The 15,669-nt window shown below is 49.2% G+C and overlaps 1 protein-coding gene across 1 annotated transcript; it reads right to left on the bottom strand.

The window, feature by feature from the left end:
- Window positions 1–1,650: 1,650 nt before the first annotated feature.
- LOC144128994 (ketimine reductase mu-crystallin) lies at window positions 1,651–13,854 on the bottom strand. The gene is made up of 8 exons (XM_077662848.1): window positions 13,625–13,854; window positions 11,391–11,538; window positions 10,857–10,919; window positions 10,333–10,434; window positions 6,353–6,545; window positions 4,054–4,175; window positions 2,019–2,103; window positions 1,651–1,878 (listed from the first exon to the last, which is right to left on the bottom strand). The coding sequence occupies exons 1-8, from the start codon at window positions 13,783–13,785 to the stop codon at window positions 1,811–1,813; spliced, it is 942 nt and encodes a 313-aa protein (XP_077518974.1). The 5' UTR covers window positions 13,786–13,854; the 3' UTR covers window positions 1,651–1,810.
- Between the last annotated feature and the right edge of the window lie 1,815 nt (window positions 13,855–15,669).

Here is a 15,669-nt window from a genome sequence, read left to right on the forward strand (position 1 = left end):
TTTATTTTGCATTCATTCTTCGTAACGTGGCATTTATTAAGCCGCTGTATTTCGGCTGCGTGGCACGGAGACAATCCAAGCAACCATCCGTTCCTTTTTTTAGTACGAGGGCCATGACAGAACTTGTTTTTTGTCTCCGACGCAGGTTTTGAAGCTTGTGAATCAAAAAGTGCTTTGCGAGCCTGTCAGAGCTATTTAAGTTCAGAAGGAGTCTGCGGAAAATCGCCAAGTACAGCTTTGCAGCCGAGTTGCGGTCACCTGGAGAAACAGGAAGGCCGTTTTAGTAATACCGGATACACCACGCTCGGAAAGATCTTACACTGGTCACCTCTGCTAATTGGAATAATATACTTTTGTTGGTTGATACTGAGCTAAACAAAGACTGACCCTGAGTATACGAGGAGAAATAAGAATGGTGGAAGACGAGAGAGAATAAGGGACCGACCGACGATGATTCAGCAGTCATCGCATCGTCAGATGTATTCCTGGCACATTCCTCCAAATGGTAAATATAGCCCCCATACTGAGAAATATGCACCCAGGGTGTCACGAAGCAATACACAGGGGAAAGGCCATACAGATCCACACGAAATACGGAGAAATTGATAACGTAACACACAATGATGCAGCGTAATAGAGAGACAGGGACGCGCTGAAGAAAAGCTGAAGAAATAGCATTGACACTCGCAAGACCAAATTAACTACGCGCAGTCAAATCATTGTCACTGACTCGCAAGCGGCCTGCAGAAACTGTATTGAAAGGAATAATATCGAAAGTCGCAATATCCTGAAACAGAACCCCGAACGCATCGGGCATGTAGCCATATATGAACGAATCCCTCTGTGGTAACAACGAAGCGTACGTCGCTGCTCGAGGACTTGCAGGAAGCGGTTGAGGGAAGGCGCTAAGGGTAACAACGTACCGGGAGATACAACACTATAAACTAAGCATAGAAGACTATGCCCACACCGAAAGCGCTACGCAAGGAAGAGGAGGCTAGCATAAGACTACAAACTATATCATCCCACACTTTGCTTTTCTTTTTTAATTACAGGACATTCCATGTGGCATAAGATGGGGCTGTTAATGTGCTTCGGAAGGTCGTGGAGGATAGTGTCATCCAGAAACCTGAGCAGCTCCTGCTCTTACTTAAACCTTTTTGCGCAAGATACACACCGCTCACTATACACCAGAATAAAAGCCCAGTCTTTGATGAGCACTCGAACCATACCAACACGGTATAGGGGCGTGTCAAATAAATCTATCGATGCAATAACAAAAAACCCAACACTTGAGCAGTGGGAGAAAGTGCTGTCCAGCTCAGGACCTGAGAGCCAGAGAAAACTGACCCGAAGGTCAAGGGGAGCTGTATTCATGGGTTCATTCCGCAGAAGCACGTGGGCGGCGCCCATACGCGATGGCAAGGATAGGATAGGATAGCTAGATACACTTTATTGCTCTAACAAGGTCTTTCGGTCAGACAAAGGTCTTCATCTTCAAGCAAATGTCTCCCTCCGTCTTGCAGAGGTCGGCGCCCCTATTCCAGGGCACCGCTGAGTTTGGCCGTTCGCTGGACATGGATGACCAATCCTCTTTGGAGCGAGCGCGATGGCAAGTGTCTCATGTTTTCGGAGGCGCTGTACGTCAGATAGCAGAATACAAAAATATCTTTATTATGGCTTCCCAGGGACGTGCGCAGCCTGCTGCAGTTGAACTTCAGCCGAGTGCTGTAACAGACTGCTGTTCAACATACTGCTGTTGAACTGGCCATGCGCTGTAGGAAAAACGCACACAGCGTTATGCGTAGATTCAGCACTTATCGCCCTCTAAGTGACGGTACACAAGGTCCGCTGCCAGGACATCTTCTATTGCCATTCCTGAAGCAAAAAAAAGAAAGAAAAGAAAATGATGCGATTTTTTTTTTCTCAGGCAATGCGCGTACCTGCAGCACTCGGTTCGAGCAAAGTTGAACTGCGAGTAAAGGCTGTAAATGATTTTGAATTCATAACCAACCCACCGAGTGACTTGAAGACGGTAGTGTCGGCGCGTCGGTTCTGCTTTGTGCCCAGCAGGACCTCTCCAATCTCAGCGAAAATATCAGCCTGAACGGAACGCAGCAAAGGCAAAAAATAAATAAATATACGTGGTGGTTCACGACACCGTGACTAGCAAGCAAGGAACAAACACGCAAAATGACAAAATCGCGATACGCACCGCGGGCTATGGTGCGTAAAAGCGACTGTAACGGCGTTAGCAAAATCAACGCACATACGCTAAGCGTGCACGATTAGTAAACACAAAACTATATTCGAACACCTTTTATTATCTTCAAATTGTAGCACATACAATTTTTTGTCCCCCTTTCAGGCTGACACTATCTCTAATTCAAGTTAATAGCATCATGACTGACTACTCTAGACCTTGACAAGCACCAGCCATCCACTGGTCTAAAAAAAAATTTGAAGGGACACTTAAACTCCGCTTGAAGGCATGACTCATGCTTACCGCGTTAACCGGTTAATGCTCATATATGCAGATTTGGTCTCGCCCTACTTTGCAGCCATAGATAGATGTGTCAGAGTCCTCATACCACTCCTGGCACAGTGGTGCAATGATTAAGCGATGCGCCACTGCCCAGCGATGGCAGGTGCTGCCACCGGTGGGCCTTGTGCGATCCAGGCTGCTCTTCTTGAGCAACCTCTCAAGACCAATCATTAATTTAACTGCCGCCTTCCACAGAGGGCAGTTTGCTCAAAATCTGGTGGCAGATGGCCCTTACAAAAATTTATTTAGACAGTCTATAGGCTGTCCATAGACTTATGTCTATAAAGTCTATAGACTCTATATAGAAAAACTCTAGAGAACAGTCTATAGGCACTACAAATCCTATAGACAGTCTATAGACAATCTATAGATTTATGGCCATGCACTTGTAGAAGACGTTTGTCTATAGACTGTCTACAAACTATGAATAGACATAAATATCTATAGGAAGGCAACAGAGCCTATGAGAAGTCTATAGACTATCTATAGACTATTTTTGTAAGGGGGTTCACCTGCCACCTAAGTTGCTTCTCTGCGGATGTTTCGTGGAATTTCCGCTCACTGACAATGACGCCAACGGACTCCAACCACGAAAGCCGACAACGACTCCGTCTTTTCTGCGGCACGGGTCCTTCAATGCTAACGCGCAAGAAAAAAAAAGCATTCCTATCAATTCATAGAAATAGTGTTTCTGTATCTTATCAGATAGTCTATAGCAACTGAAAACACCACAAAAGCTACATTTATAGCTTAGTGTTTTATTGTTTTTTTACCTTCAGGTTTCAGGTTATTGACAAAAATGAATTACAGCAATGAGTGGCTAGGTAAACTGGTACAGGAGGAGGTCCCAAAGCGAAGCTGTCAGGGGGACCTCCTATTACAAAATATTTAATACGAACACAACAAATCGAAGAATTACAACGCTATAATTATGTTAAAATCCATGAACAACGAACAAAAAAAACCAACAACAAATAAAAAAAAGACACGGACGGTGTGGCAGCGCGGAGGAACAGCAGAGACTAGTGATGAGGCGGGTGGCATATAGTGTGCTGTCTTGAAGTCATAACTATGTATAATATTCGAGCTTAAAGCCACATCTGGACAGGTGCAAAACAGGTGTTCGCACATGCGTCGCAGAAACCTCGCCCCTCCCACGTTTATTAAAACACGGCCGCCGTGGGATCGCAATGGCAACGAGAAGGTGATGAGTTCGTATTCGTTTCAAAACTCGAGCCCCGATTTCGCACAATACTGGTGCGAATTTTTGCACTAACTGCGGCGTTGCCACCATAGAGTTAATATACTGACTGCCACGGTCCTGACAATGCCCTTCTCGAACACATCTTGGACGGCGAAACAGCACGACGGTAAAGGACCTCCACGCAGCGTACACTGTGCGATCTGCCTTCGCGCCGATTTATTACAAGATATATTACACATCGAACCGATAGTCCAATGCGAATCAATCCCTAGCTGTCTGCGACTTTCTAACCCTTGCCGCTTACGCCGGATATGATGACGTCACCGGACTCTGTGCGGGCCCCCTCGGCGGTGTCCACGTAGACGACGCACTGGTGCATCAGCTCCTCGCTCAGCTCGTGCCAGTCGGGCCGGGGCGCTCCCACCGCTGCATGCGCGGGACGGAGCGCGAGAAAATAAAGAGTGGGCGCGGGCAGACATTGCTGGCAACATGCACGAAGCGAGCTCACACGGTTCGGGACTATCGTTCATCGCAATATGCGCCTATAAGCCATCTGCTGCATGCAAGCACCGTCGAGAATGTATATAGCACTAGCAAAATATGCTGCATGCAGTTTTCATCACCCCATGTTCTGTGTTCATGATTCTTCTGCCATAGAATATAGCACCGAAGAATCGTATTGCCTTCGAAAACTCAGTTTCTGCACGAAGCTAATTCTATTACAATGAACAACAAATAAAACGCCAAGAAGACAATTTAGCCACAAACAGGAAAATGAGAAGATCTGAACTGGAGTATAAGCTCAGTATAGCGCGCAGTTGAGTTCGAAGACGCGAAGACTCCTTGAGAAGTGTTAATCAACCTCGCTTGTATTTCTTCTCCAGGAGCGAATACGTCTGTGCTGCCATTTCAGTTCTCTTATTCTGGAGTCCTGGACCGATCGAGGACCCCACCCACAATCCGCTCCGGTCTCCTTTCATACAATAAAAGTTTATTATATTTCTCTCAGGTTCCATTTGTTGCTGATTGTACACTGTCAGCAATATTAAGCACAAATGGGAGTAAAGGATTTCCCCTCTATAGAACACACCCATCTGGAAGTTTTACGTACTGCATCAATATGGAGTGTCTTGGTTATTTTCTTAAAGAGTGGGCATTTTCAGCAGTTCAAGGAAGGCACAGTTTTCCTAATTCCCACAGAAATGGAGCACAAGCATGTTTGTGCGTCACAATAAAGACTCACTCTAGGCTCATTCTCACAGTCGAGGCAACGACGGAAACCGCGCAGGCATCTAGCAGATCAGCTTGGACGACTGCGCTGCTCTCGCGTGATCCTATAGATACTTCACGGGTTCTTTTTCTCCGAATGCGCGGCGGCGTCATTGCCCGAGGCGGCAGGAGTTGCTTGCCTGCTTGTGTTTCCGAGCTCGTTTAATCTCCTGTCATCGTAATCCGAAGTGAATCGTAATGTAACCAACCTCAGAAGTTCAATGCTTTGTGTTTCGTCTTTTTTTGTGCGCCCTGTTTCACGAAGAATGGCTGAAGAAGTTGAAAATGACGGCACCATCGGAAGTAACCTGGCATGACAGAGTACGCTTTATGAAGAGCTTGGCGTTTAAACTCTACCCCAACGCAGCTCGATGTAGATGCACCTCGCTACGGTCGTCTGCAACACACCGCGCGAACCACACCAAAAAAGCTCTGGAAAGCGGGAGCTCTTGCGGGATGACGGCGCGTACAAAGGAAGATGAGGTATCGTTGAAGCACGCTGGGGGCTTCAGGGGAACAGTTTAATGTGGCTTACTGTTGCGTGAACCGGTGACAATCGACCGTAACGGCAGGCGCCCCTGAAGCAGCAGAAGCGAGCGGCGAGTCAGCGACGATGGTAACGATAGGGAGCTATAGCTTCTGGGTCCTCACCATCATTAGAAGAACCAGACGAGACGCTAGGTGTCTATGCGGAGTGATTACGTAAAATTGTGTTTTTCATACTCCATTCCGGACTTGGGGAGCGGGAGATCAAGAAACACCATTTTAAAGCATGAATGAGGAGTGGGTAATCTTCCTTTATGCCCCGTCATTCCGTCAACAGAGTAAAACAGCACATTTATCTTTTGCATTTTTCCTCCATATTGATGAAGTAAACGGAGCTTAAAGAGCAACGTCAATCATTTAAACTCCTGTTGCGAATGATTCTGCTTTACAGTGTGTTAAGCACCGCATTCTGAGACAAATGAAGATCGATGCATATAAACAATTATCGATCCTCTACGAACAAGTGAACGACTTCTATACGCTTCAGAAAGCAAAGTGGGACTACCGCCGAGGAGCCATGGATTCCTAAATGGAAATAAACGAAGGAGCGCCTGGAAGAAAGAGGCGCCGTAGTGGAGGGCTCCGGATAATAATTTCGACTACCTTTAACGCGCAGGCTTTTCTATCGCCGCAGCATTTTCCCCTCAAGCGTTCTATCACGATGGGTGCATGCACCCTGAAGGCAGCGTATCTGCAGGCATACACAACGCAAACAACTTCAACCGAAACTTCGGCGTAGCCTTGCAAAGACTCACTGTTTCGACACGGTGGCGTGCCCGCTTACGTACCGTTGACGTGTGCACCCTTCCTGAGCCAATCGGCCTGCAGCAGCGGCACAGGAGAAGACGTGGCGGTGACCACGACGTCGGCATCGCGCACCGCTTCCTCGGCAGATTGCTCGTAGTCCACCGCGAGCCCGCTCGCGGCCAGATCGTTCACCAGGGACTTGGCCGAGGACTCGCGGTGGTTCCAGATCCGCACCTGTTAATCATGCAGCGAATGATAAAGGCGAAGCAAACGACTCAGTGACCTGGACGGTCGTGATGTCATGCGTTGACCAGGATTTCGAAGACCGTTTAGTTCAGCTACATGTAATCATCACAAGGTACCTAAAAAAAGTGTAAAACAGGAATGTTTAACAACAGTGTACGTCTATCACTAACAATTCCAGCTGTTGACCAATGTCGCAAGTGCGCATATACATCGCGTTTTCCTATAGTTACCAAGGGTTAGGTGTCTGGCATCTTTGTAGACTGTACCGAGAAGTACTGCGTGAGCTAGCACCGAAAAAAAGGACAGGAGAAACATGCAGGTCGTATGCTGGCGCCACAAAAAGGTATCACCACAGACTGATTTCTCTACACGCGCCAGAATTCACCCGTTGGAGCTGAGGCAGAGAGAAGCAACTGGATGGGGAGGTGACCGCCGATCAGCGACAATGGTTTCAGCCCTGATGAGCAACACACGGCTGAAATTGCTACTTTTCAGAAGCGCCTTGTTTCTTTGACCCGAGCTGCTGCCCGAGCACCTCATAACACAGATGTCATGTTGGCCTGATGATCTGCATGCAGCCCGTGTGCGGCTGACGGAGCAACGTATACATGTAATCTCTGGTAGTGCCATCCGCTCGATTTATTCCTGCCAAGCCTGAAAATTGTGCGTGGTGGTTCACCCCGTGTTCATCCTCGCGTGTGCTATGTCATTATAGCTCCTGCAACAGCCAACCGGGTGCAGGCGATCATGCTTCGATGGAGCGGACGATAGGCATCGGTGAGTATCATGCTCGCAGTTCACGTGTGTAGTTTTTGTCGTCGGTTGTCTGTATAGGGTGAGCGTTGCACTGTGTTGCATGATGGAAAAATCGAAAGCGAAATGTGTTGGAACTCAAATTCGGTGTGAGCGATCGATTATATATGCGGCTTCGAGAAGCACAATTTCTTGTGAACGCGCTCGCTGCCTGCTTGACCATGGCTATAGTGTGATAATTTAGATTGTAGCGCTTACGACAGAGTCACCCCGTTCGCTAACTGGACATTTGGCAGACAAAAGCGAGCGGCGTGACCGAAGCGAATTCACGTGTGATCGTTGCAATGTTAGTTTGATTGATTGATTTGTTGAAAACTTTGTTGAAAGAATGGCGATTCTCGGAGTCCTGGGTAATACGGCTATTCCGGTAGCCCATTAGCCTGCGCCCAACGCGCTAATGTACTGACAGGTTCCCCAAATTCGTGCAGAAATATAAACAACGGACTAACCCATCAATCAGGTCTCACACTCTTAGCCAAACATCCTCCTAACCAATCCTCAATCATATGGTTTCCAGGGCACACGAAACACACGGGAGGGAATGATGCCGCCTATTCCCACGTCCGAGTTCTCTTACACCGGGATTCCCCCTTAGCCGACGAGGCAGAGGAACGCGTCCATTCGGTCCTTCCTGCCGCTCCCGTGTATACTGTTCCGATACAAGCCAATTCACTGAAAACAATACGCATTCACGCTTACTCCGCTCTCGCCAGAACTCACTGGCCCACAACTGTTGAAAAATGTGAAATTTGCACGGACTGATAAGTCGATAAGTTAATGTAACGCTGTTACCACTTACTGGGAGGCCAAATCGCCGCGCATGTGTTGGGAATTCCAGACTCAGCAGGGCAGGGGCACTACTCAAGTTGCACCGTTTGTTGTAAGTTTGGCACGGTTATGCATCGTCTAATTGAGTGTGCCTATTTACAATGCATTCGATGTACTTTCAAATAAAAGATGTTTAATACAATGCATGGCATAGTTTATTGTCCCGTGCATGCCGTGTGTTCTTTCTTCTTACGTTACCGTCACTGTATATTTGCTCACTTTGCAGTTGGGTAAAAAATTCGTGTCGCCGTTTTCATTTCGCGCCATGTTGTGCAAATTCGATTATTTTCGTACTAACGGCATGTATTTTTTTTTTCAGGTGACAATGCGTATGCAAGTACCCAATGTTCGTGAATATGTGCGATATATGGAGTTGTAGCCAAATTTGTGAAGTCCCTACATCGTGTGCTATTCATTTTAAAATAGTTTTGCCTGAACCATCCAAAAGCGTAGTCTCCTAATATTATGTACAGAGTAGTTGGTAGGCCAGGCGCTGTGCCTCGACGATTCCTCGCCCGAGATTAAGCATAAACAATGGGTTTCTTTCTGTCTGCATTTCATTCACGTGCGCTGAATATTTGCGTTAGCTTGGTGTTGACGCAAGTCTTTTCTGTTCACCAACGACGTCCACTGCCGATGTAACTCGGGACCGGCGGATAAGTGGTGAAGGAAGAGACATCGCACATGCATGGTGTGCGCAAATGCAAACGCGCACTTGAGCAGCCGGACGTTGGTCCGCGCGCCGGATCAACAGTCTTAACAGTCCAAGGAAGTATGGCGGCAGTGGGGTGTCGCGCAGCACACGTGTTTGTGATTGGACACCTTTAGCACACCGTGTGCAATTTTATCAGATACCACTAGCATACCGTGTTACCGTTACCTGGCGCCAGATGGCGCCAGGTACCCAGCAGCAATGCGCATGCGCATTGGCTGCGCTCGGGCTCTCGGTACTCCGGTACCGGTAACGAACCGCTAAGACACCGGTATGCTAAAGGTGTCTATAAACACCTTTAGCATACCGTGTACCGTGCTACCGTTAGTGTCACCGGAGTACCGGAGGCCCACCCACCACCAATGCACATGCTCAGATCGCCTCAGCGACGCCAGATGGCGCCACGCACCCGACAGCTGCACGCACGCCTCCCGCATCGGCACCAATATCAGCGCGTGCTCACTCGCAGTGGGCGGAATCCCGGTACTCCGGCAACGCTAACTGTAACACGGTACACGGTATGCTAAAGGTGTTTTATCGTTACCGATACCGGAGTACCGGGATCCGGCGCGCAGCCAGTGCGCATGCGCAAGTCGCTTTGACGGCGCCAGTTGGCGCCAGGTACCCAGCAGCTGCGCGCGCGCCTGCAGCATCGAGACCAATCAGCGGGTGCTCAACGGCGGTCTGTGGGCTCCTGGTACCCCGGTAACGGTAACGATAGACACCTTTAGCATATCGTGTACCGTGTTACCGTTACCGGAGTACCGGGGGTCCGCGCGCCATCACTGCGCATGTCGCCAGGTGCCCGGTAGCTGGCCGCAAGCCTTCAGCATCGGGACCAATCAGCGCATGCTCATTGCCGGTGGGCGGGATTCCGACACTCCGGTCACGGTAATGGTAACACGGTATACGGTATGCTAAATGCAGAAAGTTACAGCGTAGCGCGATCCGCTACCGCGGGGAACCACTGCACGTGCGTGCCTGCCGCGTCGGGACCAATCAGCGCGTACCAAGTGGTGCCCCGCGGAAGCGGATCACGGTAGCGGACCGCGCACCACGCTATGCTATAACTCTCTAATGTCTGATAACACGGTACACGGTTGCTGAAGGTGTCTCCTCTCCTGCCCGCTCCTTGTAAAATGGTCTCGAAGACCGGCAATGTTCGTGTTTTCACATGAAACGCGTATGAGGCTGAGCAATACATTACCTCCTTGTGATTTCGGATTCTGTCTCCACAAAAATGAGGCCGCTTAGGCAACCGAGCCTGCGATCTCGGTCTCGGTAGCAGCATGCTAAAGTCATGCTTTAAGCTACCTCGGCATGTAGCACGTGGCGTGTTTGTTATTCTCTGCTCGAAGAATGCGCATTGAGCCGCACCAATTTCAGGTGAGAAAAAGAAACGAGCTGTCCGTGCACGTATACCTCTTCGAAGGGAAACATTGCGGTCATGACGAGGATGTGGCTCTTTGCTTGCGTGCCCGAACCCAGCACAGCAAGGACCTTCGGATCCTCAGTGGCCAGGTACTGCAGGGCAAAGAGGCGCGAAGAACATTCGCTTAATTACGCGCACTGCATCTTGCGTACCGTGCAGAATATAGCTGTTGTTGAGGGAACGTGCCTGGAAGAACAACTGAGTGATAAGGTTCCACACGTGTTGCACCATGCCTTACTTACATTAAGAATACACGTCGTACGCATTCAACAAATCATGCAAGAAATTAAGTAGTTCAAGGGCAAACTTCCAGACGTCGATGGACAACAGCATGAACTTTTTAACGCATTTTCTTAGTATTAGAGCGTACATCACCTTGGTGATTTCTGAATGCGAGTTCACATTGTTCCATGCATTCAACGAGCAGGTCTCAATGCGGAACGCATGGTGAAACCTGTGCAGTAACGCTGCAGTGCGCATTTATGGCTGCATGAAACGGACCGAGACGTTTTACCTTGGTGGCTACCGCGGACGCTGCGGCCGTGCGGTAGGCGGTGATCTCTGCGGCGTCCATTATCTGAAAAGAAAGAAATGATAATGATGAAAGCGGCAAAACCTCCAGCATGAAGGAGTGAACGAGCAACCCGTTAGTTCGCCTTCTTTGCATTGTGTACTATTGTATTGTACGTGTAGATTAGGAAGGGCCCACGTGGAGGTTCGTGTCAAAACCTCCCCGTAATCACGAGGAGTTCATGGTTGAGAGAGTGAGAGCAGATAGACGGTTTCTTTATACACACAAAGTGAATAAGGAAAGGGAAAGCCTCAGGGCGCTTGCCAACGTTTCGACAAAAGGATTTGTCCTCTTCTCGAAACGTTGGCAAGCACCCTGAGGCTTTCCCCTCCCCTGTTCACTTTGCGCGGCAAGGACCTCTTCCAGTGACCTTTAATCAATCCTGTTCTGTTCCAGACGCGTATAAACAGCCGGCCGAATGCTGAAAAGAGGCGAGTAGTAACAAGAGCCAAGGCGAGGTACATAAGCACCACTTACGCACTTTAGGGCCCCGGTGCTGGCGTGGAAGAGCAGCACCACTCCTTGGATGCTTGGAAACGGCGCGCGGTTTTCCGGGAAACAGGTGACCACCTTGGTGGCCAGCGCCTGGGCGGTCGCGCTGTACGCCGGCATCGACAGGAGCATCCTGCGGCATGAAACGCCGTCTCATGGCGTGGTGCGTGACCCCTTCGCGGCTCTCCATCTGCATCGAGTGTCGTTCTTGCGTTTCCCGCGTTGTTCGTTCTAAAAAGAAATCCATAACCATCCTCTTCGCTGCTACTCTCCTCCCTGACTTTCTCGAACAATTAATGTACAGTTAGAGAGAAGGAAGGCAGGGAGGTTAGCCAAGCAGAAGGGTGTTCCGGTTGGATACCCTGCACTGGGGGGGGGGGGGGGGGGGGGGAAGGGAAGAGAGAGGTAAGGGGCAGGGAGCAAAGTCACCAGGTAGGGACATGCGAAGGTAGGTTAGGGTATGAAGAAAGGGAAGGCGCGGTAACTGTCTCACTCTGAGTGCACACCTGCACCCGCCATGAGGGAATAAATATGGGGAGGAGGGAAATGCGGTTCACCGGTTTTGCTTCTTATGCATAGGCCGTGTGGCAAGGTGCCACTCCTAAGATTCAGGGGGGACGAGGACAAGTAGATGCAAAATGAGTAGCACTACAAGGCGCAGAGAGAACGCCCATGGTTTGTTTATTTTTGATAAAGGCTCTATGGGCCATGTACGGTATGAGTAGGGTGTGCATGGGTATGTATAACCCACCTGTGCTCGGGACCGTTACATACTCGCCATACACTTTCTCCCAGGTGGTCGAAATTTCCTGAGCCCTTCACTACGGCGTCCCTCATAGCCTGAGTAGCTTTGGGACGTTAAACCCCCATAAACCAAACCATAAACCATACACTTTCTCATTACAGACGCCCTTGCAGGCCTCTCAGAAGCAGAAGCGTAGCAGCCTTCGATAGTAAATTTGATCACGTGCCATACGTAATACCGCCGCCTATGATCACCGCGGTATAGGGTGTTGTATGAGACGGGGCTTTCTTTGTCCGGTTATTCGCAGAGTTCAGCCAAGAGCAGAATGCCGTATGCATGGGAATCAATGAATGTCGATAATGAAGAATTACGTGGCCTGTTCTGATGTTGAAAACCGCCATAACCAACCCGTGCTGTACGTACACTTCGGGCACTCGGCTTCCCTGCCAAACGCAGAAATGTTACCCCGTATATGCTAGTCCACCCACGCCATAATGCAATATCTTATCCAACGCAGCAACGCATGTTCTTTTGCTTGGAAAAAAAAAAACGAGCAAACCCAAAGACCTGCGCAATAAGCATAGTAAAAACACTGGGCATTTCGCTGCAGAGAATGGCTTGGTCTCCTACCTGGCAAAATTTTTTGTGGGACGATAAAAAGAACGAAAAAGAAAATGTCCCTGCCCATACCGCTAAGTATAACGGGCTTTCTCCTACCTGACAGCAAGAGACTGATAAAGCCATGACGAAACCTTGTCTGCAGTGCATTTATCAAGCGCCGCAGTGGATACACCGCGATTTGACGCCGGCTAACCCATCACGATAGCTATCCCCCAAGACACTTATAGCTTTGCCAAGCCCGTACAACATTTTTACTCACCACGCCTGCATGACACGATAGAAAAAATAAGAAAGCATATATGTGGTCGCATGTATTCTTCATGTGTACTGTGAACTGCGTTCATGTACTGCGACGGCGCACTGCAGGGAATAGCATCGCTCAGCGTAGCATTGAAATATCATGATCGAGCCAGTCATTTTTTATCGGGAGTGCGGACGCATAGCGGATTTGTGCATTGGGTCGTTCTTTGCTTTTAAACGCGAGCGCTTCAGAAGTCGCATACGAGACCACACTACCGCTGTACGTGTTTCCCGTCCGGTATGGGGTGCCTCGTTGCGCCTATGTATACGGCACGCCGGAATATAGAGGCATCCTAGCTGCGGTGTCAAAAAGCAGCTGCACGGATGATTAATCCCCAACATACCAGCTACACGGTTCTATTGCAGATCACGTACGAGTGCTCAAAAACGGGGTCAAGGAGAGACATGCAACTCGCCCTACAGCCAGCGCTCTTGAGACACGGTTCGAGAAGTTTTCCAGTCTCCGTTGCGAATGTGCATTTTTATTTTTTTCGTTCATGGGACAACTGCTCAGCTCCGGTGCAGGACGAGAACACACCAAAGCAACACGTACCCGTTGCGATCTTGGACCGACACGATGCTCCTCTGCGGTTGGACGACGCCGCCAGTGGCGAGGTCGCGGAAGCCTTCTTCCAGGACTTGGACCAGCTCTGGAATGTTCCTCTCCAGGCATCGCCTCACTTGGTCGGCCCCGAAGTAGGCGCAGGGTAACATGACAAGTTGGCCGGGCGTTCGCTCGCCACCGTTCAGCCGCAATAGCTCCGCAGCTCGGCGGTAAACACACTTGCCCGTTTATCGCCGGCAGAGCGCGAGTGGAATGAGGGGGAGGAGGTGCACCGTCGGGGCGAAAGTGGAAGGAGAAGGCGAGGGGGCGACAGGAGCGATCGTGTGTGTACCGTATTAACTCGTATATTGGATCAGCTCGTATACAGGCGGATCCTTCGATATGATCACGCCCGGAAGCTGCGCCATGCATGGGCTCGCAGCGTACGGTGTTTGGTTGCTCCAGCGCAATGTCGTGCAATCGATTCTGGGAGGCAAAAGGAGAAGACCTCGGTTTAACTACGAGTTCAGCGTATTCTTCGACTTCTACAAAGATCCAACAGAAGATGCTCGGGCGTCGAAATTAATCTCGATCGTCACATCACCGCTGTACCGCAATTCAGTGCTCAGGTATACATACATGGCGTCTGAACCCCTGGTCAACAGGACGCTAAATACAGGGCTAAGGACTATGACCATGCACTCATGCGTTTCACCTGCATAAATACGCGACCGCCGCTGCCTCGAATTGCACCAGCGACAGTGCCAGCAATGGGATGCCGCATGCCGCTGATCTGAGGTTCCATATTTATGTCCGGGACCGGCTATGAGAAGCAGATTAGATTCAAAAGCACGTTTGCTGCGAAACAGGTGAACACTTGTATCCAATGCATATTAATTTGCCACGTGTTCGGACCAACCAGAGATCTCAACGCTGACCCTTGACATTCCGCGGTGGTGATCACCGTCGGCCCCCTCGGATACCTAGAAGAAGCCGTCGACTATGCATGCTGCCTGTAGCTGCGCCGAGGAAATTAATAGTCGGAGCTGTGTGTTGTCAAACGCGGTGGTTTGTGAATACTATTTTTTCGAAACTGAATAGAGTCGCACGAATAGGCTGGCTTTGCTACCGAGTCGAATGAAATTGAGAACAGTGCAGTCATAATCCGAATCGAATACGAATCAAGGATGCTTGTGATTATTCGCTATTTGTGCGAATATTCGCACGAAAGAGCGAAGCGCTAGCGGGGGTGCTCTAAGTCTTGGAACAGAGCTGTACTTGTGAGACGCTGTACAAGCTGTACGACGGGAAGTGCACTTCTCGTTGACATTATGGCCACACAGTTAATATATTCATGCATATGACATGATGGTCACAGAGTTATATACTCATGAATATATTAGCTCTGTGACCATCATGTCATACGCACAGGAAAATCACTTTTCGCTACTGCACGACAGAGAACAAAAGAGCCCGAAATCTTAGTTGATGAGGGGGTCTAGAGTTTGAGCCATGGCCTCCGATATCGGGCAAGTTTGTCAAATTTGGCTGAACCCTGTCGTGTTGGCCATTCATGAAGGCCATATGTGTGAACATCGTGAACCTCGCCACACGAATAGACCGCGTCGCGTCGCTGAACCATCCTTTCCGCACAGACCGACTGTGTCATGATGCGCGGCGTCGGAGTGAGCCGTTTTCGAAAGAATCGTCGAAAAAAACTATGGCGGGCTCTATTCGAACTTGATGGCAATTATTTGACAAATACCAATCGAAAACATGAGAAATGAGACGATTAATAGCTTCGAATAATTTCGAACATGCACTATTTGCTTCTTTCAAAGACTCGAATAAAAGGATAAAATTTCGAACGTTCGCACACCCTTTCAATCGTCTCCCCACAGTGCACGCACCCAATAACAGCTGTCGCCAAGTTTCGCGCTAAACAAAGTTAACCGTGTGACGTCTTTCGCACCAAGTGATACTGAGCTCGTTGTTGTTGGGCTCGGTAATTTATGAATAATTGAATAAACAACCAAATAAATAAATTTATAATT

This window comes from Amblyomma americanum, chromosome 4, assembly GCF_052857255.1.
Source record: "Amblyomma americanum isolate KBUSLIRL-KWMA chromosome 4, ASM5285725v1, whole genome shotgun sequence".
NCBI lineage: Eukaryota > Metazoa > Arthropoda > Arachnida > Ixodida > Ixodidae > Amblyomma > Amblyomma americanum.

Excerpts from the sequence above, each read along its gene's own strand:
- LOC144128994 (XM_077662848.1), bottom strand. The coding sequence starts at position 13,785 with ATGTTACCCTGCGCCTACTTCGGGGCCGACCAAGTGAGGCGATGCCTG. Across the intron at positions 10,435-10,856 it reads CGTCCGCGGTAGCCACCAAG|TACCTGGCCACTGAGGATCC; the intron begins GTAAAACGTCTC and ends TTTGCCCTGCAG. Across the intron at positions 2,104-4,053 it reads GTGACGTCATCATATCCGGC|GCTGATATTTTCGCTGAGAT; the intron begins GTAAGCGGCAAG and ends CGTTCCGTTCAG.